The sequence below is a fragment of the Salarias fasciatus genome, chromosome 12 (assembly GCF_902148845.1).
Source record: "Salarias fasciatus chromosome 12, fSalaFa1.1, whole genome shotgun sequence".
Classification (NCBI taxonomy): Eukaryota; Metazoa; Chordata; class Actinopteri; order Blenniiformes; family Blenniidae; genus Salarias; species Salarias fasciatus.
In genome coordinates, this window is record NC_043756.1 from 7,494,515 (window position 1) to 7,521,961 (window position 27,447).

General features: G+C 43.2%; 3 protein-coding genes across 3 annotated transcripts; 2 read left to right on the forward strand and 1 right to left on the reverse strand.

Annotated features, from left to right (window-relative positions):
* Positions 1-2,219: 2,219 nt before the first annotated feature.
* Positions 2,220-4,258, forward strand: aplnra (apelin receptor a). The gene has a single exon (XM_030105414.1). It carries the CDS (start codon positions 2,361-2,363, stop codon positions 3,444-3,446), a length of 1,086 nt encoding a protein of 361 aa, XP_029961274.1. The 5' UTR covers positions 2,220-2,360; the 3' UTR covers positions 3,447-4,258.
* Positions 4,259-13,151: 8,893 nt separating this feature from the next.
* Positions 13,152-17,469, forward strand: LOC115398207 (4-hydroxyphenylpyruvate dioxygenase-like). Its single transcript, XM_030104881.1, has 14 exons — positions 13,152-13,222; positions 13,365-13,391; positions 13,483-13,545; positions 13,817-13,921; positions 14,196-14,238; positions 14,667-14,749; positions 14,834-14,923; positions 15,015-15,118; positions 15,208-15,285; positions 15,785-15,947; positions 16,031-16,102; positions 16,182-16,304; positions 16,522-16,638; positions 16,735-17,469. Exons 1-14 carry the CDS (start codon positions 13,220-13,222, stop codon positions 16,843-16,845), a joined length of 1,182 nt encoding a protein of 393 aa, XP_029960741.1. The 5' UTR covers positions 13,152-13,219; the 3' UTR covers positions 16,846-17,469.
* A 200-nt stretch (positions 17,470-17,669) lies between these two features.
* On the reverse strand, positions 17,670-26,374 carry LOC115397703 (histone-lysine N-methyltransferase SETD1B-like). The gene is made up of 16 exons (XM_030104145.1): positions 26,237-26,374; positions 26,003-26,107; positions 24,442-24,712; positions 24,237-24,349; positions 23,301-24,137; positions 22,427-23,062; positions 22,226-22,342; positions 22,073-22,133; positions 21,926-21,985; positions 21,131-21,439; positions 19,562-20,584; positions 19,178-19,344; positions 18,985-19,101; positions 18,363-18,482; positions 17,987-18,124; positions 17,670-17,843 (listed from the first exon to the last, which is right to left on the reverse strand). Exons 1-16 carry the CDS (start codon positions 26,372-26,374, stop codon positions 17,670-17,672), a joined length of 4,386 nt encoding a protein of 1,461 aa, XP_029960005.1.
* Positions 26,375-27,447: the final 1,073 nt, after the last annotated feature.

Genomic DNA, 27,447 nt, shown 5'->3' on the forward strand with positions numbered 1-27,447 from the left:
CAGCTCGGTGGTTTCAGCAGCAGATCAAAAGCAGCCGCAGCTGTGGTGGGGACACATGTGTGGTCCAGACCTGCAGACAGAAACCACCGTGACACTCTGCAGCTACGCTGAGCAGCAAGGTAGCTGTGGTGAGAAGAAAAGCATGGCTTTGATTATTTTTGGTCTAAAATGACGGCGTGTATAGTTTGTATATGGAAAGAAGTGTAGCGGAGTTGAAGCGGATTACAATCCTCCTTCCTCAGGATCTGTGCCACGACTTTATCTTGGCACCTATGAAGGCTATTATTAACAAGTGAGGAGGTGGTCCGCAGATATCCACACTGACGGTCTAATCTGACCATCTGTTTCTTATCTGCACCCCTTTATTTTTTAAATTTGCTAATTTATTTGTGTAAGGGATACCGGGCCTGCGAGCAGCAGGAACAAATCCCCTCCCAGGGGGAATGAGGCAGAGGTGGGACACACCTGGTGTGTGGGAAGGTGGGTTAGAGCTCTGGAGTTTGGGTTTCTGTGGTTAAAGAGCAGGAAGGGGCAGAAAGAGTACCATAAGCTTTATTAGGTGATCAGAGAGGAAACTACAGGATGTGTACAACCGTCACTGTAAAACAAAAACTAAAACCATTGATGCATTCAGTGACAAGTCCCCTGGTTGGACCTCAGACATGGAGGCCGTCTCAGTGGAATTGGAGATTCTCCCAATGTATGCATGCAATGTCCAGTCAAAGTACATTGACCTTAAAAATGTGAAACTTGACTGTATTTCTGCTCGCCCTGTGGTGGACTGGTGAGCGTTCAGAGTGTTTATAGTCTTCTACTATAGTAAACCAGGATCAACTCTCATCATCCTCACTCATAAGTTGGATAAAGATGAGTAATGGACAGATAAACCTCGAATCCTGTCTCGCGGTTCTGAATGCTCCTCGTATTGTACAATCACCAGTCGCTCACTGTGTGCTGATACGGTGTGATGCAGAAGGACGCTCCTCTCATCAGGCTTTTCTCAAAACTGGCAATAAAAATCCACAGATTCATGCAACTGCTCCTTGTTATCACCACTAGGCGGCCTGTGTGCATCTGGGTGTAATTCAAAATCAGCCAACTCAGGTTTGTCACCTTTTTCATCCTTTTGGTCTCCCTGGTTGCAGTTCGTCACACAATCTGTGAAAGGATTTCATAATTTGTCATAGTCTTGTAGATATTTTGTGTTCCTCATTTTCCAAAAATCCCTTGCACTTAATTGCTAAATTTGTGCAGAAGAAGAGATTCCCATATGCCTCCCTTGTAACTTAAAACAACTAATTGCAAACAACGGAGGTTCATTCAGTGCAGCTGAGTTTGCACTGCAGGGATTCTCATTGTGATGCTGGAGAAACTCGTCCTGAACAACAGATTCACTGAAAAATAAAGGAAACATCAATGCAAAGGTTCCTTGTGTTTGTGTTTCAAATAGCTGTGTTTGCTCTTCTCTTTAATGTGGAAATGAATCCTCAGGTTCACACACACACAGACACACACACACACACACCTTTGCCTTACAGTTATGACATTGGATTTCAATTCACACATTTTGCGCTATTAATCTAATTATGTCACCATTTTAAGGAAGTTCAGATTAAGTCCGACTTTTTCTCCAGCATTAAGACCTGCTGACATACATGGGACACCTTTCTGCATATTTAGCAGCATTTGATGATTGTGATGCAAAGTAAGAGGAGCTGGGATGTCCAGACGTGTTCTGCACGGGAACACACTCAACTTTGGTGACGGGAGGATGAAATATGGCTAATTTTCTTCTGAATTAAATATAAAGTTTAAAATGAGAGTGAGGTACTGGTTAAAGGGCGTCATTTACACACAATGATGAAAAGTTGTGTTTCTTATTGCTACCAAAACAACTTTTTATTCATCAAATGTGTACGTTTGAAAATACAGTCTTGTTGTGTGTGCGTGTGTGTGCGTGTGCGTGTGCGTGTGTGAATTAATTGATGGGTTCAGAGACTGATCAGTGTTTGGCCTGTCTGCCTCTCTGGTGGAAATGCAGTCTTCTTCGGGGCAGAGGGACGGGCCCTGCCAGAGGAGGAGGGGGGAGAGCGAGCGCTGAGAGATGTTTTACTGGGGTAAGAGGAGGGGGGAGGTCGTCCTGGGAGGGAACCAGGGGTGTGGAGGGCCGAGTTTAAAAAGGCAGACAGCGCCAACAGTCACTCACTCTCACACACAAGCTGTCCTTCAGCAGCAGCAGCAGACCCCGCAGATCCTCACATTCAGTTTTGTTTTGCTTCACGGTTTTTGGAGGGAAATTCACTGGACTGTATTTACTACTTTAATCTAAAGAAAGGATTCTTTTTTTCCCCCACTTCAGCATGGAGCCCACCACTGGGGAATATGGTGACAACTATGAGTACTACGATGACAACGAGACGGCCTGTGACTATTCGGAGTGGGAGCCGTCCTACTCCCTCATCCCCGTCCTCTACATGCTCATCTTCATCCTGGGCCTGTCGGGTAATGGCGTGGTCATCTTCACCGTCTGGAGATCCAAATCGAAGCGCCGGGCCGCAGACGTCTACATTGGAAACCTGGCCCTCGCCGACCTCACCTTTGTTGTGACTCTACCTCTGTGGGCCGTGTACACGGCTCTGGGCTACCACTGGCCCTTCGGCGTGGCTCTGTGCAAGATCAGCAGCTACGTGGTCCTGGTCAACATGTACGCCAGCGTTTTCTGCCTCACGTGCCTGAGCTTTGACCGCTACCTGGCCATCGTGCACTCCCTGTCCAGCAGCAGGCTGCGTTCCCGGGGCACCATGCTGGCGTCCCTGGGGGCCATTTGGTTCCTGTCCGGCCTGCTGGCCGTGCCCACGCTGCTCTTCCGCACCACAGTGAACGACCAGAACAGCAACCGGACGATGTGCGCCATGGACTTCAGCCTGGTGACCATGAACCAGAGGCACGAGTACCTCTGGATCACCGGGCTCAGCCTGTCCTCCTCCGCTCTGGGGTTTCTCCTGCCTTTCTTGGCCATGACCATCTTCTACTGCTTCATCGGCTGCACCGTGACTCGCCACTTCAACAACCTGCGCAAGGAGGACCAGAAGAAGAAGCGCCTGCTGAAGATCATCACCACGCTGGTGGTGGTGTTTGCCATCTGCTGGACTCCGTTCCACGTGCTGAAGAGCATGGATGCCCTCTCCTATCTGAGCCTGGCGCCCACCTCCTGCGGCTTCCTGCGTTTCCTGCTTCTGGCTCACCCTTACGCTACCTGCTTGGCCTATGTCAACAGCTGCCTCAACCCGTTCCTGTATGCCTTCTTTGACCTGCGCTTTCGTTCCCAGTGCCTGTGCCTGCTCAACCTGAAGAAGGCTATGCACGGTCAGATGAGCTCCATGTCGTCCACTCTCAGCGCCCAGACTCAGAAATCAGAGGTTCAGTCTCTGGCCACGAAGGTTTAAAGAGGAAAAAGGGAATTGAGGCCGGGCCGCAGGACGGTCCCGGCTCCAACCGCTGGAACACTTGTGAAAATACAGACTTTTGTGTCCATTGTTGAAAGCTGGTAAGAGGAGATGATGAACTTTAAATTGTCACTGCCTACAGTCATGAAATCCATTACGTGTTCTCCCTAATGTACAGCGAGGAAGGTCGATGCTCTGCGTTCCGTGTGGACTTCAGAAGCTGGAGCCAGCTGGCTGAGCTCCTCAGCTGCTTTGTTCCTCAAATTCTCAGAGAAAAAGTCTATATTTTTGTGTTTTGTGCTGCTTCACAAGAGTTGACATTTCTATCACAAAAGAGGGGAATTTTGCGTTGTGGACCGCGCGGACATCTGTTTACACTGGATGAGGCTTATAGCTATACAATATTTTCATACCATTTTTGATTTATTGCTGTTTTGTTTTAGAAGCACTTGTTGAAAAAATGTGTGAGCAGGAAAATCAAACAGAGTCGTGTCCTCTTAAAAGCTTGATGTTTGTGAGAGTAGAAGTCTGGGAGGGAGGGAGGGAGGTGTAAGAGGAGAAAAGGTGTTGCAGCTTAATTATAAAGTTTGTGGGGAGGAGACGGGGGGGGGCAGACAGGCAGATGGCAGTTGACAAATGTTGAGGAACAGGAGCGAGCGGGGTGGGGCAGGTTTGGAGGGGTACTTCAGTGTCGTCACAGCACTAAAGGGGACAAAGGAACTTTATAAATGTTCCAAATTGACATATATGTTTTATTTTTTTGAAATCACTGTAACTAACTACTGTATTAAAGATGTGTGCTATGTACCAGATCTCTTCATTCAGTGTGTTTGTTTGTTTGTGTGTGTGCAAATTTATATCTTTAAAAGCATCATTTAGAAAAGCCTGCTGAATGAATGCGAAACTCAAACACACAGTTTCATTTTGATTACACCACCCTCTTCTTGCAGGGGCTGCTATCTCCTCAGGGTTGAAGCTTTGTTATGAAATGCCTTGCATTTGGTTCACACCTACAGACTAATAGATCTGTAATCTCTGTTGATTCACAGCCAGCATCCAGACTGTAACCGGATTATGCAAAGCAGCAGCCATTCTGAGAGTGTGTATTCAATATTCAGACGTGACTTCAGTCAGAGGAGGAACTATTTCATAACAGCCCTGGGATTTTTGTGATGTATGATCAAAACTTTTGGATTTTAGAGGTTTACATTCACCTATTTATTGATAGGACCAGCAATTACAGGCACATCCTTAGTACTTTTATTCAAACAAACAATTAAATAAATAAGAGTTAAGATGTCTTAATTATGCATAAAATTGCAAATATTAAATTACCCCACATGTTCAGTCAATAACAAGATCGTTACAAATGACTGAGTTTTCTCAGGGATGCTTTGATTTGATAGTGATGGGCTCTGTTGGACATAATCACCATTTAGAGATGCGGGTCTGTGTGTGTGTGCGAGAGAGAGAGAGAGCGAGAGAGAGAGAGAGAGAGAGGAAGGGGGTCTCTCTAATCCTGGCAGGAGTCAGGCCTCCAAACAAGTCAATATTTGTCCCCACTCACAGGAGATTGCAGTTGGAGCAGTTGTCGGGGTGCAGGGCGGGGTTTTGCTCCTGAGGGGGGACATCTGAATGCAGATGCTCTGAAACCCCTGAGCATTAACACTTAACTGCTGCAGAGAGGGAAGAATAAAAAAGATGGATGGCGTCTGAGGTGTGGAAATCAAAGCTATACATGGTCATCTTACGGCAGCGTCCTAAAGTAACAACATGTGTGAAATTCTGTAGCGTCGTGATTCATCGACCATTGGTGTGTGATGGATCATATGTTACTTATTGTCCGGACCCGGTAAATATGAAGCAGATTTGAACTTGCAGTAGATCACAGGATGGTCATTTTGATGGACTTGAGAGCTTCAACCCGATCGTCACACATGAAGATGTGAAGTGAACTGCTCAGACTTGCAGTTACTCTTCATATAATTCAGTCAGATGCCATTTCAAAGGACTTTATAAGTGGAGATTTGTCAGGGAAGTTAAGAAATGTGACTTCAGTACATGGGAGTCAATGAAAATCAAAGACATAACACAAATAGGCTATTATATATCAAATGAATATTAACTCCTTCATATTACATGTCATAAGTGTCACAGTGAGACAGTAAAAACAGGGTGGAGTCAATCATGCATGCTGGGCCGAGCAGACTTGTTATTGTTATTGAGATAAACTGGCCTGACAGCTTGTCTGATGCAGTTAGGCCACAAGTCCACTTTGGGATAACTCACCCAGAATACCAGCTGACCAAAGCGGGGCGACGCGAGGGACACGGCCAACACAAAAACAACAGTTGCGTAGGCCTCTGAATGCACATAAATGTTGTCTTGTGCATTGTGTGTGGCCCGTTTGACCTGTTTGCGTGCATGCATGTTTGGGTGTTGGCGTTACAGTTGGGCACCTTAAGCATTCTTACAGGCAGCTCAACCATGTCGACCCTTTTTGTCTCATTGGCCAGGGTAGTGGAGAATGAAGTTTCCCAAGAATTCATTAATATGAATAGCTGTGAGCAATCCTCTCTGCTGCACGCTCTAGTTCAAAAGTATTGTTATGTACAGTACAACCAAATTCAGTGTATTGTACTGTCAATTCTTCTGTATTCTAGGAATAAACTTCTGCTTGAAATTGAAAAGATAAACATCCTAACTTGCACAGAATGAGGCCCCCCAGACATTTCTACATAAATTACATGGGTGAATATCTTGTTATTATCAAAAATATGCATAGTATTAGCACACGTCTTGCAAATACATAACCTCAACGGTCTGTTCCTTTCATTACAAACGCTATGCGTTTTTATGTGAATGTTTTAATACTGAAAACTAGACATCGAGTAAGTTTCTTTAGGCAGCTTGACACTGGAAATGTCATAAAAAAAAGGGACAATTGGCAGCTGAATGCTTAGTGTTAGGGACAAGTTTTAGCAGGACAGCACTTATAGGGATGACTGAAAATAACAGTGTGCTTCACAGATGTGTTTTTCAGGAGAATGATGTGACGCACAGTCAACACAGACAATACTCCAAGGAGGATCAGCATTCTGTCGATTTCAGATTGTTGGCAGTGAGAGAGGGGCTGATATAACCTTTAATCTCACCGGTTACAGCATCAGTCTGCAATGAACTCTGAGGTGGAACACAGGAAAACAGCACACACAGGTGCTCGATTCGGGCTGCTGTCGTCAGCGCGAGTTGCCACACCCAAATGGGACATCTGAACCAAAACACAACTGCTCCGCTTCCCTTAGATCTCCCTGCTGTTCAATCCCACCCAAGCAGCAACAAATGCACCCTATGGCGGTGCGTGTGTGTGTGTGTGTGTGTATGTATGTGTGTGTGTGTGTGTGTGTGTGTGTGTGTGTGTGTGTGTGTGTGTGTGTGTGTGCGCGCGCGCGCGCATATGAAAATGTAAACAAACGCCTGACACATTCCATGAGTTGTCAACGTAAAGCCGACTTTCTTTGTGGCGGAGGTCCACCTGTTGCCAGAGCACAATACACGCACGCACGCTCGCACACACACACACACACACACAACACACAACACACAGATTGCACATGCTGTAAGTGAGAGCACCAGCTGTTTTTCAAGCAAAAGATGTTATTGTAAAATAGATGGACAATTTTGTGCGTTCTTCTGCACAGCTATCCTTTGTGTGTATTTAGCACAGATATTCTCCTGAATAACAAAAAGTCTGGGCTGTATTTTTATTACTTGTTATTTTCTTGAGTGTTGTCTTTTCGTAATCAATTAAAAAACAAGATAACCAGACATCCATTTTTAATTTTTTTCAAAGATAAGGCCATCAAATAGAGAAATACGCATGAGGAACAGGAAGGAGTTTGAATGAAGACCTTTGTTTTCCAGCTCGGTGAGCGGTTGACAGCTTTGTGACAAGAAACCATCTGAAGGATTAAGGCTTACGCCGTACTGTTAATAACATAAAGTGTCTGAGTCGGAGTATGAGCCCACCTCCAGTCTAGACAGCAGAGCCTTTGAGCCACCAAAACAAATCAGTCCAACCTGACACTCAGAAATCTGGAAAATTGTAGTTTCTATTTGCCAAACCTGACTCCCCCCCTCCTGCCTCCACTCCCACTAACGCCATGTATTAGGACTTGTTTACAGTACACATTTCTTTGTCTTTCATTTGTGTAACACATCCTATTCAAATACTGTTCAGCATCATGACAAATAACGTGTCCGCGCATGTTGCCTCTTCAGTGCTCAACAGACTGTAAAGCTGAGAAAACAATCATTGGCCTGAACTTTGATTTTCAGTTTAAAAACGTCTCAAAGACTTTATCTTTTAATCTTTTCAAAGTCTGGGTTTCTGAAGGTAAAGAAAGAGAAAATCTTGTGTTTTTTTCTCTGCATTCACAGTTGGGTTTATCTCCACGTCCTTTTCCCCCTCATTTGAGTGTGTGCAGAGCTGACTGGATATCTACAGACCTCATGGAAAAACTAAAAAAAAACCACAAACCTTATCAATAAGACCTCGAAAATAATGAGGTGTAACATGTCTAAACATACCACACAAGCTCAAGCGCCCACAATACACAAAAACTGCAGTTCGTCGTTTTCCCACATATGATGAATGTAAATTGCTACCACATTACTACTGAAATCAGCTTGTCTCCGTAATCTGTTTGAGTCCAACCTGGAAGTGGCCCCTCGCTCTAATTGTCTGGAGCTAGGGAACAACGGCCCAGAAAAGTACTGCATTTACATGAGCTCATTGCTTTTAATGGTAATGTTGTTATCTTTTGGCACATTTCAACAAGTGATTAGGGAATTACGCCTTTCAAATGGATCTTTTTCCACACCTCCCCTCCACTGTCCTGTTTATTCACTTTTGTTGAAGTGTCACCTCTGCATTATGTATCTATCTATCTATCTATCTAGCATTGTATCTTAAAATGTAATATCCACTGATGGATATTGTAGGAAAGAGCAGGGCCCTGCAGCGTGCTGCATGGTAATGAGGCCTGCTGCTGCTGGACACATCGTTAGGCGAGAGATGCTGCTTCCGAAGGCAGCGCGGCTTGGCCAGACCTGAATGTGCTGGACCCTCACCCCCTCCGGATATGGCCGCTCAGGCTCCATCGTCCCTGAGACACAAAGCTCCTCTTCACAACCTTCTCTATCCCATCCATTGTGAAAGGCCTGCTTTAAGGCACACGGCTCCTGAGCCTGCTTCGGGGGCTAAATACATCTCCTGTCACTGGCCGGTCGCCGTGCCAGTTCAGCTGCTGGAAGCACTCAGGTGTTTCAGGTCATCACAAGAAGAATAAATATTGCAAAGAAAATTACACGAAAGCATCAGTGCTGATTAACTGAATAAGGCTCATATCACCTTCTGTGCAAAAGTTACACTTCAATAGAACACAAGTCATTGATTTGTGTCAACACTGTCACCTCATAACAAAAATGTCCCAGGCTTTGGGAGTTTTGTGAAGTTTTCATATTATTTCTTTGGTTTCCTTTCAAAAAACCTTCATTTGATATAACTGGCATGTAGGTGTTGATGTGTGAGCGGCTGTATGTGTTTTTGCACCGTGATGGATTATGTTGCACTTTGTCTTTACCCACATTCAGCAGAGACTGACCTTGAAAGACCTTGAGAATTGACCTTGCAAGCAGAAGATGAGTGGATAGATAATTTTTGATCAGTTTTGATCTTTTAAGTCGGACCATTACCAGATGTTGTGAAGTAGGAAATTACCATTTAATACATGGACATAAACCAAAACACCTACACTTTTCTAGCGTAATCGTACCTGGGGCAAGCTTTGTATTTGCTTGGATGTGTAAATGGGTGTAAAATGGATCATAATGTGTGTTTTCTGCTTTTTTTGCATGAATTCCTTTCATAAAAAAGAGTGATCCTCTGTCATTTGGCCACTTGGGAGCAGCAGTCAGATGCAGAATTTTGCTTGAAGTTAAATTTTTGGTTATTTCTGCACTACCTTCTCCAATTTTATAATTAGCTGCAATCTAATATAATCTGCAGTTTTAAGACGCAGACTAGCAATAACAGAGCATAAAGTCATTATAAAATGAGTGCTCCAGATAACATTTGAAATAAAAAGCCTAGTGAGATATTCCATAACTCCAGAGCATCAACAGCAGCTCTTCTTTTCTAAATCTGCTTTATCACAGTCTGTGCTCAGAAGATGACACTGGAGTTTTCTTCATCTGAACAGGAGTCATGTGAGCTTATAGGAAGGATCTACTGCCACCTGTTGGTCCAATTATGAAACTACCAAAATAGATTTGCACCTCAGGGATTATGACAATCACACAGTGTACAGAGTAAACGCCTCCATGGAGAATTGAACCATCATTTGACAACAACTAGTAGTAAATTCTTGCCCCTGTGTTTGTGGCAATGCTATATGAAATTAGACAAATCTGATCAAATCTGGTCTGTGATCACCTTAAGAAACAAGAATTGATTCAGAGATGTTTTCTGATTAAATATTTTTTGATGTTGAAAAGGAAAAATTAGATAATAATAATAATAAATTAATATATCATCTATGAAGCATACACGGTGACACCGACATTCCTACCGAGTGCAAAATCCTACATCAATGTAAAGATTAGACCTGACCTTTTCCTGGGCAGAAAGTTATCGATCAAAAAGCTGATTACATCTGTGATTTAAAAAACAAAGTCTGCTTCAGTGGAGACTTGTAGGCAGAATCAGTTGTACAGCTTATTGATAGCTAACGGAGCAAAGCTTCCATAGAATTTATTTCAAACAGCTCTTTCCTTAAAATCTTGAAAAAATTGGACTCCCCAGCTTAACCACATTGTTGTCAAATAAAGTAAATAAATTCAGAATCTGCTCATAAAATCCTTTATTATCGTTGTCATAAATACAATTTCCAAGTAATTCATTTTATTTCCAGCAAGTAGCATGCAACATGCAATAGCAAAGCTTCCTGTCCTAAATGTAACCTGAATGCTTACGGCCATCAAGCCGGGTGCAGGATGTTCATTGGTCTCCCAGTCGAGCTCCTGCTCTCGTCTTTGCCTGCACTAGTTTTTTGCGCTGATGCAGTGGGGGGTGAGCTGAGAGGAGAGGTTTGCGGCTTTGGTGAAGCTTGCTTCCCTGGATGGGGAGCACTGGGTCCCGGGGTAGGAATCTAGAGCTTTCAGCTTTGGAAGAGCTCAGCGTTTCTGACTTGGCCCGCGGGCCGACGATCACCGGAGGACAGGTCTTGGGGATGATGGTGGTCATGGTCCGAGTCAGGACCCTTCCTCTTCTGGAGGCCAGGGAAGGAGCTGCTGCGCTCTTCTGCTTCCTGTCCTGAGCTTTGCCCTCTTGCTCCTTCACATGTGTCTGCTGTCTGTTCTGCATCTTGCCCTCCAAGTCTCTCAGGGCCTGGTCAGTGTAGGCCTGCATTTCTTGACGCACCTGAGAAATCTGAGCTTCAAACTCCTCCTTTAGGGCTTTTTCACTCGCCTGAAGCTTTTCCTCAAAATCTGCGCACAGCTCTTTCTCCTTTGGATTCATCTCTTCTTTGCACTCATCCATCAATGCTCGTGCTTGTCTTTCCTCTTCACCATTGACATCTTTCCCTCCAGGTTCGGCGCTCACCTGAGCACCCTCCATGTCTCTGTCCTTGATTTTCTGCACGAGCTGCATTATGCTGGTCTTCGGGCCGTTTGCACTCGCTTGTGATCTGAGCTGCTTACGTACCTGCTGGAGCACGGACTGCATCTTTAGCGGGGTCTCTCTCTCTGCAGCGACGTCGTCCTCCAAACACTCGCCCTCCATGCACTCTTCCTCTTTAGCAGCCAGGCTCCCTCGCTGCTCCCCTTCTTCACCATTCACCAGTATCCGCGGGCTTGCTTTGGAGAACAGTCCACTCATTTTGAACTCACGTCAGCACGCTTGTTTTGCTCTGTTGAACTGAGCAACTACAATTATGTGAGGAGTGCTCACGTGGGAAGAACGTAATTGACCGAGGTGTTTGTCCGCGGAGATGCTGAATACCTGGGGCTTTTCGTAATGCTGCCGCATGATGATCATATTCAAAACAGCCATAATGAGGGAACAGTGAAGAATAAACGAGAAATCTAATCAAATACACAGAACTCTGCGGCTTTGTTAAATAGACATCATGGAATCCTGGGCACTCTGAAGTACTTTATAACATGTGAATTTGAAATTTATGTAGTTTTAATTCTACTTTAAATAAATATAAATGTAAACCAGCATTGATTACTGAACCAAGCATGTTGTGTTTCTGGAGGTGTGTTTCTGCAGCCCCATGACAACTGTGAGCGTCCTGGTAACGGCAGAAAAAACAACGATCTTCAGGGACAGTCGCAGTCACAGCTCAGGGGTGGGGGTGGGGGTGGATTTAAACCCTTATTAGTAATTATGAACTCTTGGAGTAATTTTGTAAATAACACATATAACAAACCACTTTTTAATGGTTTGACTAAATAAACAAGAGATATAGTTTTATAACTGGGATGTGTACTCACAGATGACAGCTGTTGCAATATCATCTATATTATTAATTCACTTAGTGTGTTTGACGTAAAGTAAAAAGTCAAATCAGAGAAGCTGCAACATGTTTAGAGAGTTCCTGATAAAAGACGCTACATCATGAACATAATTCACAATATGTCAAGTTCCATGTTTTTGGGTTTTTTTCCTTTTTTTTTTTTCTTTTTAGGTATGGCTCACTTAAAATTGTCAACTTTTATATGTATATTTAGTTGTTTTTGACACTTAGTGCCTTATCTCCAATTCACACTACCATAAGTACATCTTCCACTGCACAATATTTTTTACAGTGCCTGCAATGTTTGAATGCATTGTTTTGAAGAAGACTGAGTGTAAGAAATCATATCATCAATCATATGATTGACATTTTGCAACATGTTACATACAATGACAACAGATACATCCTGTGATGATATGAGGGACATTCATACAGACCCAATACAAATTACGAAGCGGTGACAATAGATCAGGAGGCTAAATACTTTGTCTGTGACTCAGATCCTGGAAGTTGTGATTTGCAGCGGAAGAGCCAAAGACAGAAAATGAGTTAGATTTTTGTTTTTGCAGCTTCAGAGTGACTAAAAAGCCGCCAGTGATGGAGGATTGATGAGGGGTCCATCTTTTGAGGCACGTGAGGGTTTTACTCCGGCTCACCCGTGAGCCAATGAGAGTCACGTATGAGTGAGCCTCCTCTTACCGCTAAACACTAACATATGGGCCCCGTCCTCCACAAGAACAACACAGCTGTAATTCTAAACCCATGTGCACAAAAAAGTTTCAGTAAATTTAGCAAAAAAAAGCAAAGATTTAAAAATATATATATGGATTATCAATGATGAATGATTAGGCTTTAAAGCAAAAACGTGGAGTTAATCAGTTGTTTTACCAGCCATTAGTAAACTAAACTCAATGCCCAGAGTAACTTATGTATTTATTCTAGCATCGAACAAGCTTTGGAATACGGTGATGATGAGGTTTAATCTGACTTGGGGTGTATCGACGTGTTTTCCTTAGTAATCATTGTGTAACAGCAAAAATGCACCAAGCATCAACGCTCCCTTCTCCTCCCAGCCCACCTCCTCACTGGTGGGAGTGGATTCAGAAAGTTCTTGCTGTGCTTTAAATTCAGGCGTTTGGTGTTTGACTGATTTCACTCTGACAGTCAGGTCAGGCCAGCGGAGACAACATGGTGAGTTATCAGCCACTAATGAGAAGTCTTCGAGCTTCTTTCTTCTACTACCTGCTGCACAGCAGTATGATTTCACTCTGGCTGCTCTTTAGTATCTTTACAGTATAATAACTTATGATGTGTTTGTTTTTTTGGTTTGTAGACGACATACACAGACAAGGGCGAAAAGGTAAACTGCTATGTTGTCATAATCCAGGATTTGTTACAGATTGTGAATTTTAGATCAGAGATTCATTGTTGTCATTTCTCTTTGTCTGAAGCACGAGCAGGGCCGGTTCCTTTGCTTCGATCACTTAACATTCTGGGTTGGAAATGCAAAGCAGGTAAGTGAGTTTGAAACTGCTTGCTGCCCTCTGTTCTTGGTCACAGACCCTTTTCTCACAGCCAGGGAAGTCAATACTCGGAGGAATGCTATTGGTTCTCCAGAGGGGTGGAGGGGATACAGCACATGGATGCACCTCCTCAAGAATACACTGAATGTGAACTTATTGCCAGGAGATGGTGCTGCTACACAGCTTAAAACCGACCCGATGTAACCATATCTCATTTCACTCCATCATATTTGTTTTAATGGAGTCACTGTCCTCACAACAGGCTGCATCGTATTACTGTAACAAGCTGGGATTTGAGCCGCTGGCTTACCGGGGTCTGGAGACGGGCAGTCGAGAAGTGGTGTCCCATGTAGTCAAACAAGGCAAGGTAAAGGACCGCCAGCAACTGAAAGCAAGAAATAACACAATCACACTTCAGCCTTTACAGCTTAACTCAGCAAACCAGTTCAGTACAACACACAGATGTTTTAGTGAGTAAATCATTTCATCTAAACACAGCATGTCAAACATTCCAGCTGGAAGAAAAACGGTTTCAGATTTGAATTTCAGCTTTCTAGACAATAAATAGAGGATGTTTTAAAAAATGGATATAATCAGGAGATGTTTTCAACACATTAAAGTTCCTGTTTTGTATCTCACAGATCATTTATGTTTTCTCATCTGCCCTCAATCCTGGAAACAAAGGTACAGCACCGCTATGCTGCTACGAATGAACCTGTTGATGCCTCAGTTTGGAAAAATTCAATTCATTTGCTGTTAATTAATGGATTCATTTGATTTTTTTTTAAATATATATTGTTTATAAAATACGATGATTCGACCTTTAGCCAAAATATTGCTTTACTTTTCTGCATACGGTATGGGAAATTATTCAAAGAATTTTGCATGCTTTTGCATACACATGAAGAATTCAAGAGAAGTCTCCAGTAAAACAGGTTGTGCTTTAGAGCATCCATGAAGATCCAACAATTCAAATAATTATAAAACAGGAGGGAATCTTTGGGCAGAACTAGAATTTCATGCAATTCCTCATAGCATGCAAATATCATTAGTCACTTAGTAAATATTTCTGTGCTGTTAAAGAAAATGTGTCGTCTTAACCTCTCCGTTAGAGATGGGAGATCACCTGGTCAAGCATGGAGACGGTGTAAAGGATATAGCTTTCACAGTGGAGGACTGTGACTTTTTGGTTCAGGTAATGCAACTGATGAACACTGTGAATACTTCTTAAATATCTGCTTTTGCCCTCATCACTCAGTAATATTTTCTGGTCTCACAGAAAGCTCGAGAGCGAGGGGCAGTTATTCTGAAGGAGCCCCACACTGTGGAGGACAAGCATGGCAAAGTCAGGCTGGCTGTACTTCAAACGGTAAGAAAAGTATTTTCATATATATATTTGTCTCGGCAGTATGAAAACGTCAGAAGAGAGAGTATTGTGGTTTTCTTTTTGTTTGCTGCAGTATGGTGACACCACACACACATTTGTGGAGAGGACTGGATACAGCGGCTTGTTCCTGCCTGGTTTCCATCCCCCTCTGTTCAAGGACCCTTCTCTCGTTAAACTGTGAGTTTTATCTGCTCATATTTTTTTAGTGTCTTCCTGACATCTAAGTGAAATTACCCTGGGATTTTTTCTCTTATTCTTCCCTGCAGACCGAGTGGAAAACTGAACTTCATTGATCACGTTGTAGGAAACCAGCCAGATGATGAGATGGTGCCTGTGGTGGAATGGTAACAGATTCCTTCAGTTATCCTCGTCCTTTGCGCACTGTCAATGTGGCGTAGCATCGACCCTGTCAGGGGGTGGGCAGGGGGAGGAGTCACAGAGAATCTGAATCTTATGTAACACAGATGTTTTTTGGCACGAATGTGGCATCACCATGACTTTGTATGTTCTTAAGCACGTTTCCAGGCGTTCTCCACATCTGGTTCTTGTTTTGAATCCATTACAGAGGCGAGTAAGGCCGTTCTCCAAATGAGCGAGCTCATTGGTTAATCTCAGAAAAGGGGGTGTGACACTGGTCAAAGGATTTTTAACTGTGAGGAATTTGATAGAAGTACAGAAGCATCTTTTCTCTCCTTCATTTCTCAAAACACAATAATTTCATCTCACAGCACAAAAGTCAAGCATGAGTAATGCAAATTATACCAGGCTTTAGAAATGCTTCAACACCTTTATGTTTGCTATTCAGCCACTGCAAATCTTATCCGTGTTTCTGTAATTTACCAGGTATCGCAGGAATCTTCTCTTTCACCGCTTCTGGTCAGTGGACGACAAGCAGCTTCAGACAGAATTCAGCGCCCTGCGCTCCATAGTCGTGGCGAACTTTGAGGAGACTGTGAAGATGCCCATCAACGAGCCTGCCATTGGGAAGAGAAAGTCCCAGATTCAGGCACGTTCTCCATGTCTGATCAGTGGTTTGTAAAACTAACAGAAGACACGGTTGGAAAAAACCTGTTGATTACTGATTTACAGGAGTATGTGGAGTATTACGGAGGTCCGGGAGTGCAGCACATTGCCATGAACACATCCGACATCATTACAGCCGTGGGTATTATTTTGCGTTTCTGACATATGTTCAGCCTTTTGAGGAAATGGATTATCAAACTGGATTCCTTGCTTGCAGATTCGAAACCTGAAGGAGCGTGGGATGGAGTTCATGGCTGTTCCCGACACGTACTACGACCAGCTTCGGGAGAAGCTGAAGCACTCAAAGGTCAAAGTTGTTGAAGATTTGGACGTCCTGCAGGTAAGAATCATGGCGGCTTTTCAACAAACCTGCTTGGATTTTTGCTTGTATTCTTGACAATGCAATGCTGAGTTTAACCCAGATACAGCATCTAGAGATGAAGTTGAAAAGAAAATATCAAACACAATATACCAGGCAGTGAAGAGTGATGCTGCTGCACAGCTCCAAGAGAAATAACTGGAAACAAATGTTTTCCTGTGACTTCACTCACATCCAGGAGCTAAAGATTTTGGTGGACCACGATGACAACGGGTACTTACTTCAGATCTTCACCAAGCCAGTTCAGGATCGTCCTACGGTATTCCTTGAAGTCATTCAGAGACACAATCATCAGGTGAGGGCACCACTGGACAGGCAAACAATAAAATCTGGTATATTCACCTTATTAGTGTTTCCATTTCAGTAACTTCCACTCACGTTTTATCCGCAGGGCTTTGGTGCCGGAAACTTCAAGTCTCTTTTTGAAGCTATTGAAGCCGACCAGCACGCTAGAGGAAACCTGACCATCCTGACACCAAACGGAGTTTCGAAGAATATGTGAAATGGACTTGTAGTCACTAGAAAAATCTGACAACACTTGTTAACCATCAGTCTGCTATGACACGACAGTGTGCTGGGAGTCTTTATTTTACAAGTCAACTGATATTATGTAGAAAAAGATACACAGCAAAAGTACTCAAATCACATGAATTGATGATTTTCTTTATTTTGTGTGTGCACATGAGCGTACAGGAATGTTGCATGTTTTCTTGAAATTGACCTCCATGACTTTGAAGTGTGATTTGCTCTCTTGATGTTCATCAAACACACTGTTCAGACTTTGATTCAGAAAATTTTTGATGATCAAATAATTTGCAGAAAAAAGACATTGTATCCGTGATATAAGCTTGACTCAAGCAAAACATATTCTGAGCTCTCATGAATGAAAACATTTAACTATACACTCTTGTTGTCATTTGGACAGTGTGGTCAACACAGACATTACATTACAGACCTCAAGTATGAAGGCTGAGATTCTTTTTTACATTGTAGCGAAAAAAGATTTCAACATGTAAACTGTCTTGGAGCTGATAAACTGTTATAAATCAGTTTTTTAAAACCTTTGCAGATTATCGCTCCACACCACACGTCCAATGACACAATAAAGTTTCAAGTGTTGGTCTCATTCCTGGTTTATCTGCTGCTTACAACAGCTTCCAAAGCCATCATTCCCTGATCCTGACAGCATGACTACAGCACAATGTGAGCATCTGCGCAGACGACAGACAGCTACTGACCACACAAATGTTCATTGAGACACACCTTCAGTGTTTGTGGTCAATACAACAGGCCACTTTGTCTCACTTTGAGCCATTTAATTGGAGATCAGTTCAAGGAGCCTCGGCAGTTATATTCACCACACAAGCAAGGGATCTTGGTTTCCTCAATTGGGAACTTGTAGTCATAGGTGATCTCTTCATTGACGCTTATTGCCTGCCGGGAGTAAATCACTATCTTTTTCTCAGACTCCACGGTGATGATCTTTGCATAACAGTTAGGCTGAAAGACCAAAAATAAAACAAAAACAAAAACAAAACAAAAACAAAAACATTTTTTATAAAAATTGAATGAAACATCAAAAATAAGTATTTCATTAAAGATTAGAATATAGTCCTAATGCCGCAGCACAGGTTTTTACTCACGTTGCAGCTGTGATTGATGAACCTGGATAGGTTTCCAAACTTAGTGGCGTCTATAATGGTGTCATCATCCACCCGAAACAAGTAGCTGCTTCCAATGCCCTCCTCCTCATACCTCTGCTCCCTCATGTCAGCAATAACCTGAGGAGGAGCGTCACAGATGAGAGTGTTGATTCCCTCCACAACAACACCCGCACTCCTGGAAACTACCCAAAACCACCAGAGGCCCAGAGAGGAGCACTGGACAGATTCAGAGATATACAATCTAGGAAAAAATGGTTTGTTTAAAAGTGCTTTTGAGGTTTTTCTTGCTGGAGGAGGTAAAGTTGTGTGTGTATGTGTGTGTTTTGTTTATGTAATCATTGTTAGTTTGCTTTACCTGTCTGATGACTTCGCCCACATACTCAATCACCATCTCATCTGCTGCGATTGGCTCCATGGCAAACAGCCCCCACTCGTGGATGTGACTCCGGCTGAAACGAATCCTCTTCTTCCGGAACTGATACAGAAAGATTGGAAAAATTTCATAACAAAATGAGTTATTTCATATGTTCACACAGGCCTGACAAAGAGTACTGGAATAAATGGTACATGCAAATATGTTTATTAAGTAATTTTCATGTAAATAAACTGAACTTGTGCCTCAAGCTGACAAAAAATCCTCATCAAACTGTATAGAGATTGGTCCAATAAAAGGCAGATGTCTCAGAGTGACTGCTTTAGAGCTGTGATGGCCTGTTATGTAACTATATTCCTTCACTGATAAACAAGGTCCAGGAATATAATGAAAGAAACTGTATGTCTTCACAGCATTGTTAGTGTAAGCATGTGGTTTTTCTTGGCTATAGGCTCTTGGCACCACATGCACCATAATCTCAATACTCAATGATGGACTGATTGATTGATTTACATTTGAGCCAAAAGCAAATATTTTCTTTAGATATCCTGTTTCCTGTCCATTCTTGTAATCGCAATGAGTTGGGTTTTTCTAATATGTTTACCTTCAGTTGGTTGAACTTGACCAGATCGCTGTCACAACTGAAAGACGACAGCAGGCGGCGCTGTTCAGACCTAAAGTCAGATCCTGAACGCAGTGAGGTGGCATACTGGGCCGGGCCCTGATGGAAACCAGAGTTAATAAAGACTAACACAAGCTTGATTATTCACAACATCACGTTTTGTCTTCCTCAGTACCTGAGCACTTGTGGATGGAAGATCAGTCAGTGTCCTCACGTTGTTGAGGTATCTCATTTTATCTTCCCTGCTGATTTTATAGAAGCCTTCACTGCGAGCACAGCCCGTCCTGTGTTTTCGCTGGCAGAATGTTGCCTCCTCACTATTTTCTGTCAAGACTTTGGTCAGTGAGCAACAGTTAAGGATATAAAAATGAGGAGCGTCAATAAAATAGGAAGGCTTATTTGTCTAAATCCAGTACTCACTGTTCCTTCATAAGAACATTAAAAACAATCCCAGAAACAGTGAATTTATGCTGTATCATCAAACTGCTTCACATATTTCCTTCTTTAGACTCAAAACTTGTGTTGATATAATTTCATTTGAAAATAATAGAAAGGATATAAGGATGATGTATCCAGGGGATTTCCCTCAGCCACCCTAAGCCATTGTCCGTCTCTTGTAGCTTCTCATAAGAACACTTCAGAAGCCGCTCATCTTCCTCGTCGAGGCCATCCTTCCAGATAAAATTAAGGATTCCCCACTCCTGACACCCTGACCGCCAACGGTGAGGGCGGCTACCCAGGGACATCGAACCTGTGGATCTTTTATGTGATCTGTGCCGATGACGAGCTCTTCTTCTTCTTCTTCTCAGCCACTGTTTGCGCCTCAGTGCGTATTTATCCTCACTGAAAATGCCAGGCATGTTCTCTAGTCCTTGCAAGGGCCGTGTTCTCACACCTGAACTCATCCACACGCCGCGCTCCTCTGCAAGATCAGGTGAAGATTCAGACAGGCTGCATGGCGAGGACACTGTGATGGGAGAACCTGAGCCAAATCGGTTACATATCCAAGGCTGAGAGATGTTCATAGTTTCTATTTTCCTCCTGTGAACCACGGTCCATCGAGGTAACTTAATGTCTCTCCCTGGAGTCTTTGGTGCTGTGATGTAAGGATTGCTGGATGAGGGTAGAACAGGAGGACTGCTAAGAAGTGAGAACTCAGGGCTTCCCTCTGATGCCATGGTCTCTCTGCCAGGTGTTGCAGGCGCTCTTACAGAACTGGAATAATTCCAAAGGCACATGTCCTCTCTGCCAGGAGTTCTGGGCGTCCTCTGGTATGATGAGTACGGGGCAGCCAGTACATTAGAAGTTGTACGAATGTGTTCGCTGCTTGTTTGGGAGAGAACCTCATGCGTTTCATCCAAGTCTTCACTTTCCAGATCGTTCACTATGCCTCTGCCTGGTGTTTGTGGTCGTTCTGCCTCCTCCTCAGCTGGAGAAGTTGGTTTGCTTTTGATCAGGAGATCGGGGTCCGTGTCCAGCGAGCAGCCAGTCGGAGTGAGGGGCCTCAAGTTTTCTGCGCTCTCCTGAAAGTCTAATGACCATGCAGGCATCTTCAGCTCCATGTCATGACAAGATTCCACACCTGCAGAGTCACAGACATATTGACAGGCTCAACATTATCAATCTTGTTGCATAATCTAAAGGATAGAGCCATTCAAACACATTGAAAATATTACAATCAAGAGGGACTGAAAGTTTATATTTTTCAAGCTGCAAGGCTCTGAACAAAACCTACATGGTTAATATTTGACTTTACTATTGATCTGACACTGACTGTTGTTGTGGAAGTTTTGGTGAATCAGAGCCAAAGATGACGAGTCAAGGTGTCGACTTTACAGTTGTCACTTTACAGAAAACCAGCTGCGAATTTTTAAATTACTAGTATCAGTACATAATTTACTAATATAGTGGAATATTTCATCTTCACCTGTGTCCTGATTCTGAGATAAAGATGAAACTGAACTGAAAATCCAAGTTAGCAAAGTTATAATGACATTAAATATATAAATCAGTAAAAACTTGAAAAACATATAACCTGCGAGTCCTATGGGTGATGGGGGGTGTAGCTCCGCTGGGTCGCTTCTCTGAAACTCCATCAACGTATCCAAGTCGCAGGTGTCTCGTTGACCAGGCGTATCCTGGTCCTCCTCGCTTTGCTCCCGGTGAAACAGATCCGACCAGTCCTGCAGACCCGGGTCAGGGGTCAGTGGGGCTACGGGTGTGAGAGGGGGCTCAAGCTCCATCGGGTCGTCATCTGACGATATCACTATACTCTCCTCGCTTTTGCTGTTGTCCTCTTGCTCCTCCATGTCTTCGCCATCGGTGCTGAGGTCAGAGAACGAGTCCTCAAAGCTCTCCGAAGACGACGAATCGGAGGAATCAAAGTCTGACGACTCTGACTGGCTTTCCTCCAATGAGCTGCCGTCGGAAAAACTCTCTGAGGATCGAAACAAACATTGTTATTTAGTTAGTTGTGCTTTTATGCTTTCAGTGTTTGTGTTTCTCAGTTTGTGAAAATGGACATACCACTATAAGAGCTTTGCACGCCATCGGTAGTCAGTGTAGTTTCATCGTCCATCTGTTTCTGAGACAACTTGCTTTCATCCTCTGCTTCATGGCTGTCATCATCATCTTCATCTTCATAATCAATTCTGTCAGGCTGATGAGAAAAATCAATGATAACTTTCTTTCTCAGAATGTTAAAATGTGACAATTGTTTTAATACTGAAAACTGTAAACAGCAGCTTATCAAAACTACTATGATTGTCAATGCATGAAAATGTGTTTAGTAATTTAATCTTTCAAGTAAATTGTCTTCTTACCAGGATTTGATGATCATCTGGCACGCTAGATTCTTCTCTCTCTGACACCATTTCCTCCTCTTCACGTATCTTGTCTTTTTCTTTCCCTTCATCATCCTCACCACCATCGCTGTCAAGCTCCAGGGGTCTGGCATGTCTGCGTTTGGCTCTCTCACTTTTATCTATATCGTCAACATATTCATTACACGATTAGGAAACACAACTGATCAGACTGTACATTAATATAACGGATAAGACGAAGCACTGACCAGATGTTTCTTTATCAGAACAAGACTGATTTTCCATCTCTTCTGATCTTTTCCTTTTCACCTGAATAAATAGTTATTTTATTTCACATGATAGGCATCGCTCAGCAGACACATGCTGGTGTGTTTGAAATAACAGTACGGGGAACAGCTTACCCTGAAGGATGGCAGCGGAGGCTTTTTGAACTGCTCGCCAGCTCCACTGAGGGTCGTCATGAATTTGCGTCTCTCCTCATGACATGTTGCTGCACTCTTTGAGGGAGACGGCTGAACCTTGAGTAAACAGTAAAATTAAAGAATTACCAAAATTTGTAGACGTTAAGCACAAAAAAGGAAAACGTTTGTTTCAATATGTACCTTTGCTCTCCTCTCCTGACAGTCCCACCAGTCCTCAAATGCTTTAAAGGCGACGCCTTCAATCATTCGACGTGTAATGTCCTTCTTAATGATCAGCTTCAGTTCGTTCATGAGGACCTCTAAAACTTTATCTGCAGTGAGCCGATGTGGGTTTTCCTGCACGGGCACATAATCCGGTGGTGGCACATGAGGGTTGAACGTGGGAAAGGGTGGCATAGGCCAGCATGGATGGGGAAATGATAAAGGTGCACTGCTGTGCACAACAGGGGTAACAGAAAGTGGAATCCTCAAAGGTGGTGGGGGTAACAAAAAAGGTGGTGGGGGAGCAACTGAAGGTGGAGGTGGGAGAGGAGGAGGGGGGATGAGGATGGCAGTGTGATGGCTTAGAGGGGGAACCCAGCATGGAGGTGGGATGGGGATCGATCCATCTGGCAGGCAAGGTGGAACGGGTGGGACAGGCAGGGTAAATGGGGGCATGGGGAAAGGAAAGCGGGCTGCTGCTGGATGGGGGCTTTGCAGTGCGACAGCAGGAGGAGCTTTTTGGGCGATACGTTGAGTGGTGCTGCTGCTCGAAGAAACAGCTCCAGATTGTCTGTGATTGCGGCGCTTCTTATCCTTGAGTGCTGAATGACTGTCCTGTGTAAGACACAATAAAGTTTTAACAAGATCTGCGGCTTTCATAGACATCACAATGCATGTACTGAATGTATAGAATTACCCTGATGCGTTGTGACTGGAACCTGACTGCTTCGGTTTCCCTCCTTTCAAAATGTGAAAATTCTGAGGGAGAGGCATCCTCTGAGTTTTTTGTAAGGAACGAAACGGCCGCAGCTGTTTCATCATCTTCATTTTCGAAAGGCCATGATGGACTGACATCCACCACTTCAGTGTCTGATCGCTGGCGACTGCTTGTGAGGGACCTGTCAGAAGCCTGACTGCTGAACTTCTGGTCATCTATGAGTGGGGGAGGAAGAGCTGAGGATGGCGGAGCTGGGCTGCCCTGACAACGTTCATCGTCATCTAAAGATTCTCCCTCAATACATGACAGGTCAGTGATCTGGCTGTTTGTCAGTAAGCTCTCAATGCGTGAGTCCAGACTCTCTATCTTTGGCTGGTTATCGTCAGGAGGAACAGTCGCTGTGGTGTGAAGGTCAGGTGTGTCAACAATGCTCAGGATCCTGAAAGAGTCGCAGTTCATGGGGAAAGCTGAAGGAGTTGAGCTCGGTGTATCTCCGCATTCTTCAAGCGGTGAGGTTATGTGAAAGGAAGGCTTTCTAATATGAGCAGGTGACAGAGGATCGCCACTCCACAGCATAAGCTGATTAGCGTTAGGTCTCTTTCGCTCGGACAGTAGTTGTGGTGTTTGTTGTTGGCAATGCTTTAAAATTAAATCAATATTTGTCCTTGATCCCCTGTAGCGCCTCGCAGGTTTGCGATGCCAGAGCTCTTGCCTGGGAGGTTTGTGAACACTGTGGATGGATGGCTCCCCCTGGAGGACGGGTGTCGCCTGAAGGCTGGAGTAGCAGGAGTCCTGTGAAAGCGGCGTCGCGGTCAAACAGGGAGTGTGAGGAGTTCCCAGAGAATGGGGCGTGAGCCCAAAGCTGCAAGGCGTATCCTGCCAAATACTGGAGAAGGCTGTGTCTAGAGAGCGCGGCGTAGTAATGCTGGCGGGACTGGACGCAATGCCCAGTCTCTGAATTGCTGCATTGCTCTGTAAAAGAAACACAAATTAGTACTATTCTTAAAAAAAATCAAATCCTATACAACAGCTTAAAAGATGAAACCATAACAGACAGCTTTAACTGTTTACCAGCAAACTATCAATGAGGCTTTGAAGAGCTTGCTCGCTGCTGCCCACCGGCAATGTCCACGGAGTACACAGGCCATTTAGGAGGAGCTGGAGATATCGTGCTCTGTTTTCACCTGGGAAATTTAATTGCATGTCATCAGTAAATCGTGAAGAAACTCAACAACGTCAGGATATCTATTTGAACAAGTTCAAATTGAAGGATTACCTTTAGGATCGATTTCTACGTGAATAATATTTCCCATCACTGATGTCTGATGGAGGTGCTGCACAGCTTCTTTCGCGGCCTTCACTGTGTCAAAGACGACCTTTGCGATTCCCAAATGCTTTCTGTTCTTAGGATTGTAAAATATTTCCACCTCATCAATGCTCCCATATTTTTGGCACATATTTGTCAGGAACGTCTCCCTAACATTGTCGTTGAGCTTAGAAAAGGTCACTTCTTTTGGAAGAACAGGGCCAATGTACCATTCATCAACCTGAAACATATCAACAAATTATATCATTAGAAAATAGGAAAATTGTAAAATTAAAGAAGTGAATAGCTGTCCTATAGAAGTGAGTTGTTCTCCATAATTCCATCTCCTACAGTATATTGTTTAATCCCGTTTAAGGTCAATTTGCAGATCTGTATCAAACAGAAAAATTGCAGTTTTAAATCATTTTAGACACATTGTGTACTTGAACCTATGTTACTGTAATCGCATAGCAATAGTCTATAATCTGCATAATTACTTGTATTACAACTCAGTGATCGGTATAATTTGTAAACTTTTTCTACTTATTTAAAGTAAAAACACATGCAACTACTATAATGGTTATTGCAAAACCACAACATCTGTCTGAAATGGTTATGTTCAGTAAACAATAATATGATGGTTAAATGCAAACTTTGTGATCTATAAGTTATTTTTTTAAAATTCTTGTTGCATTCAAAAATGCAATTAATCTTTGAGTGTCACATGGAAAATTAAAATCCTTCAGACTGATGTTGGAAGTAGACAGTTTCTTCTCAGGGTACACAATTTCTAAATCCTTAAACATGCTGTATGTTTTAATTCACCCTCACAGTACAGTGTTGATGATAATGTTATTTTGTAAGCAATTAGGTAAGGACGGAGTTTTCACTCTCCATGTGTGAATGTGCAATCACAGTGGCACCACTACGATGACCTTCTTTCATCTGCTCCGATCTGGGATCGCCGTGGGAGATTGCGATCTGCATGTTCACCTTGGCCAAAGTTTTATGGCAGCTGCTCTTCTCGACGGATTTGAACCCTGACCTTCCAGTCACAAGCTTGCTGCTACAGTCTCAAGGGTCTAGAGCAGGCATGGACAACTGGCGGTCCCATGCCTATTTTTACAGACGGACAGCTTCATCTTTTTTGTTTTTGTCAAGAATACAAACAAAAATTATTAGCTTAATAATCTCAGTGAAAGTTTGCCATTTCAGTCATATTTGACCTCGCCAAAAAATTTAATTACTCTATAAATACTGTATTATTGAATGAATATATAGAAAAATGTTTTTGCTATTATTGTTAATGTTGTTTCACATGTGTATTATTGTCAAATTTCCCTATTGTGGTAAAAATAAAGGATTATAGAATATTGTATTATATTATTATATAGCTATGAATGCATGTAAGTTTAATGGACTCAATCCAAAAGAAACTGAGCCGGAAGAGTCAATAATTCAGCTGTTTCCTACCTGTGGCCATTACTGTAGCCTCTGTTATTGTTATTAAGGTGGATTTTTTTCCAGTTACCTTGAATTTGGGGACGAGCAGGTCAGTGTTTCTGGATTTACTCCACAGGCGGCAGATGCGAGGATCCCGGACTGCGTCTACAGGAAAGAGACCGAGGTCCTCCACCTGATCAGGAAAGGACATGGTTGCATTGAGGGGGGGGGGGGGGGGAATTACACAAAATATATCTGTAAAGTGCGTATAAGCTAATTTGAGAGACGGGAGAGGATAAACAGATATTGGAGAGACTCTCACGGGCAGGTTGAAATGTTTTCCATCGTAACGATACACTTTATACAGTCCGTTGGTCAACACGGGATCAATAATCAGGTTCCAGCTGCTCCAGGTCCGAAGCGGGGTCTCTCTCTCAGAAGTTTGTGTGTCGCTTTCCATTACATTGGTCAAAACCTGGAAAACACGGTTACGTCGGTCAGGCTAGACGCAGCAGCGAGCGAGCGGGCTGGAGCTCAAACACGCCCCGACAGGTGATGCTCTCCATCACCTGTGGCGTGTTCGCATCCTCCAGCTCCTCCAATAAACCGCGCGCAGAGCGAAACATGTTTGCATCTCGCCTACCTGTACCGAAGTCTTATCCTTCGAAGGAACCACATTGTGAAAAAGCAGTTGAGAATTTCGCTGCGTTTTGTGTTGTTTTTGTTTCTTTTCTTTGGCAGTTCGTCGCCCAGGTTGGAAAATAGATTCATCCGCTTCAGCACGCGGAGGCAGAATATAGATCCTCAGGGCGAGGCGGAAGGACACAACAGGTGAGAACCTTTCAACGCAGGTTTCTATAACAATAATAATAATAATAATAATAATAATAATAATAATAATAATAATAATAATAATAATGATGATGATGATGATAATGATAGGGCCCTTGACCTTCACGGCATAATAATAATAATAATATTGTTACAGTCTATACAGTGGTGTCCAACATAAGGCAAGCCATCCACACCTGATCCACAAGTGGCTCCAATCGGGCCATGAAATTACAGTATGATAAACATAAAACCTAAACTTTTTAGCTGTTTTATTGTAGAATGTTAAACACGATGAAACACTGAGACCCGAACTAAGAAAGTTCAGTCCAACATGCTCTATGCTGCAAAGCGTATTAATCAGAGATGATTTTGAACATTTCACTGTAGGGTATATACTCTGAGGTATCATTAACACTGGGTTTATGTTGAGATTATCATATTTAGTTTTGAAAAAAAGGAAAAGCTATTATGTTACTATTTTATCAGTTCAGCCCACTCAACCTGACACTGTGCTCTATGTGGCCCCTGAACTAAAATGAGCTGATCTGTGTACACTTCAAGGGGACATGAAGCTGAGCATTTGCAGTATACAGTTAGATTTAATAGTTTACTGTATATTTTTTTCAAAGCACTTTCTTGTAGGAGAAGGTGGAACTACTTACTACTAATTCCCTTCCTTCATGTGTATTTCAAAGTCTT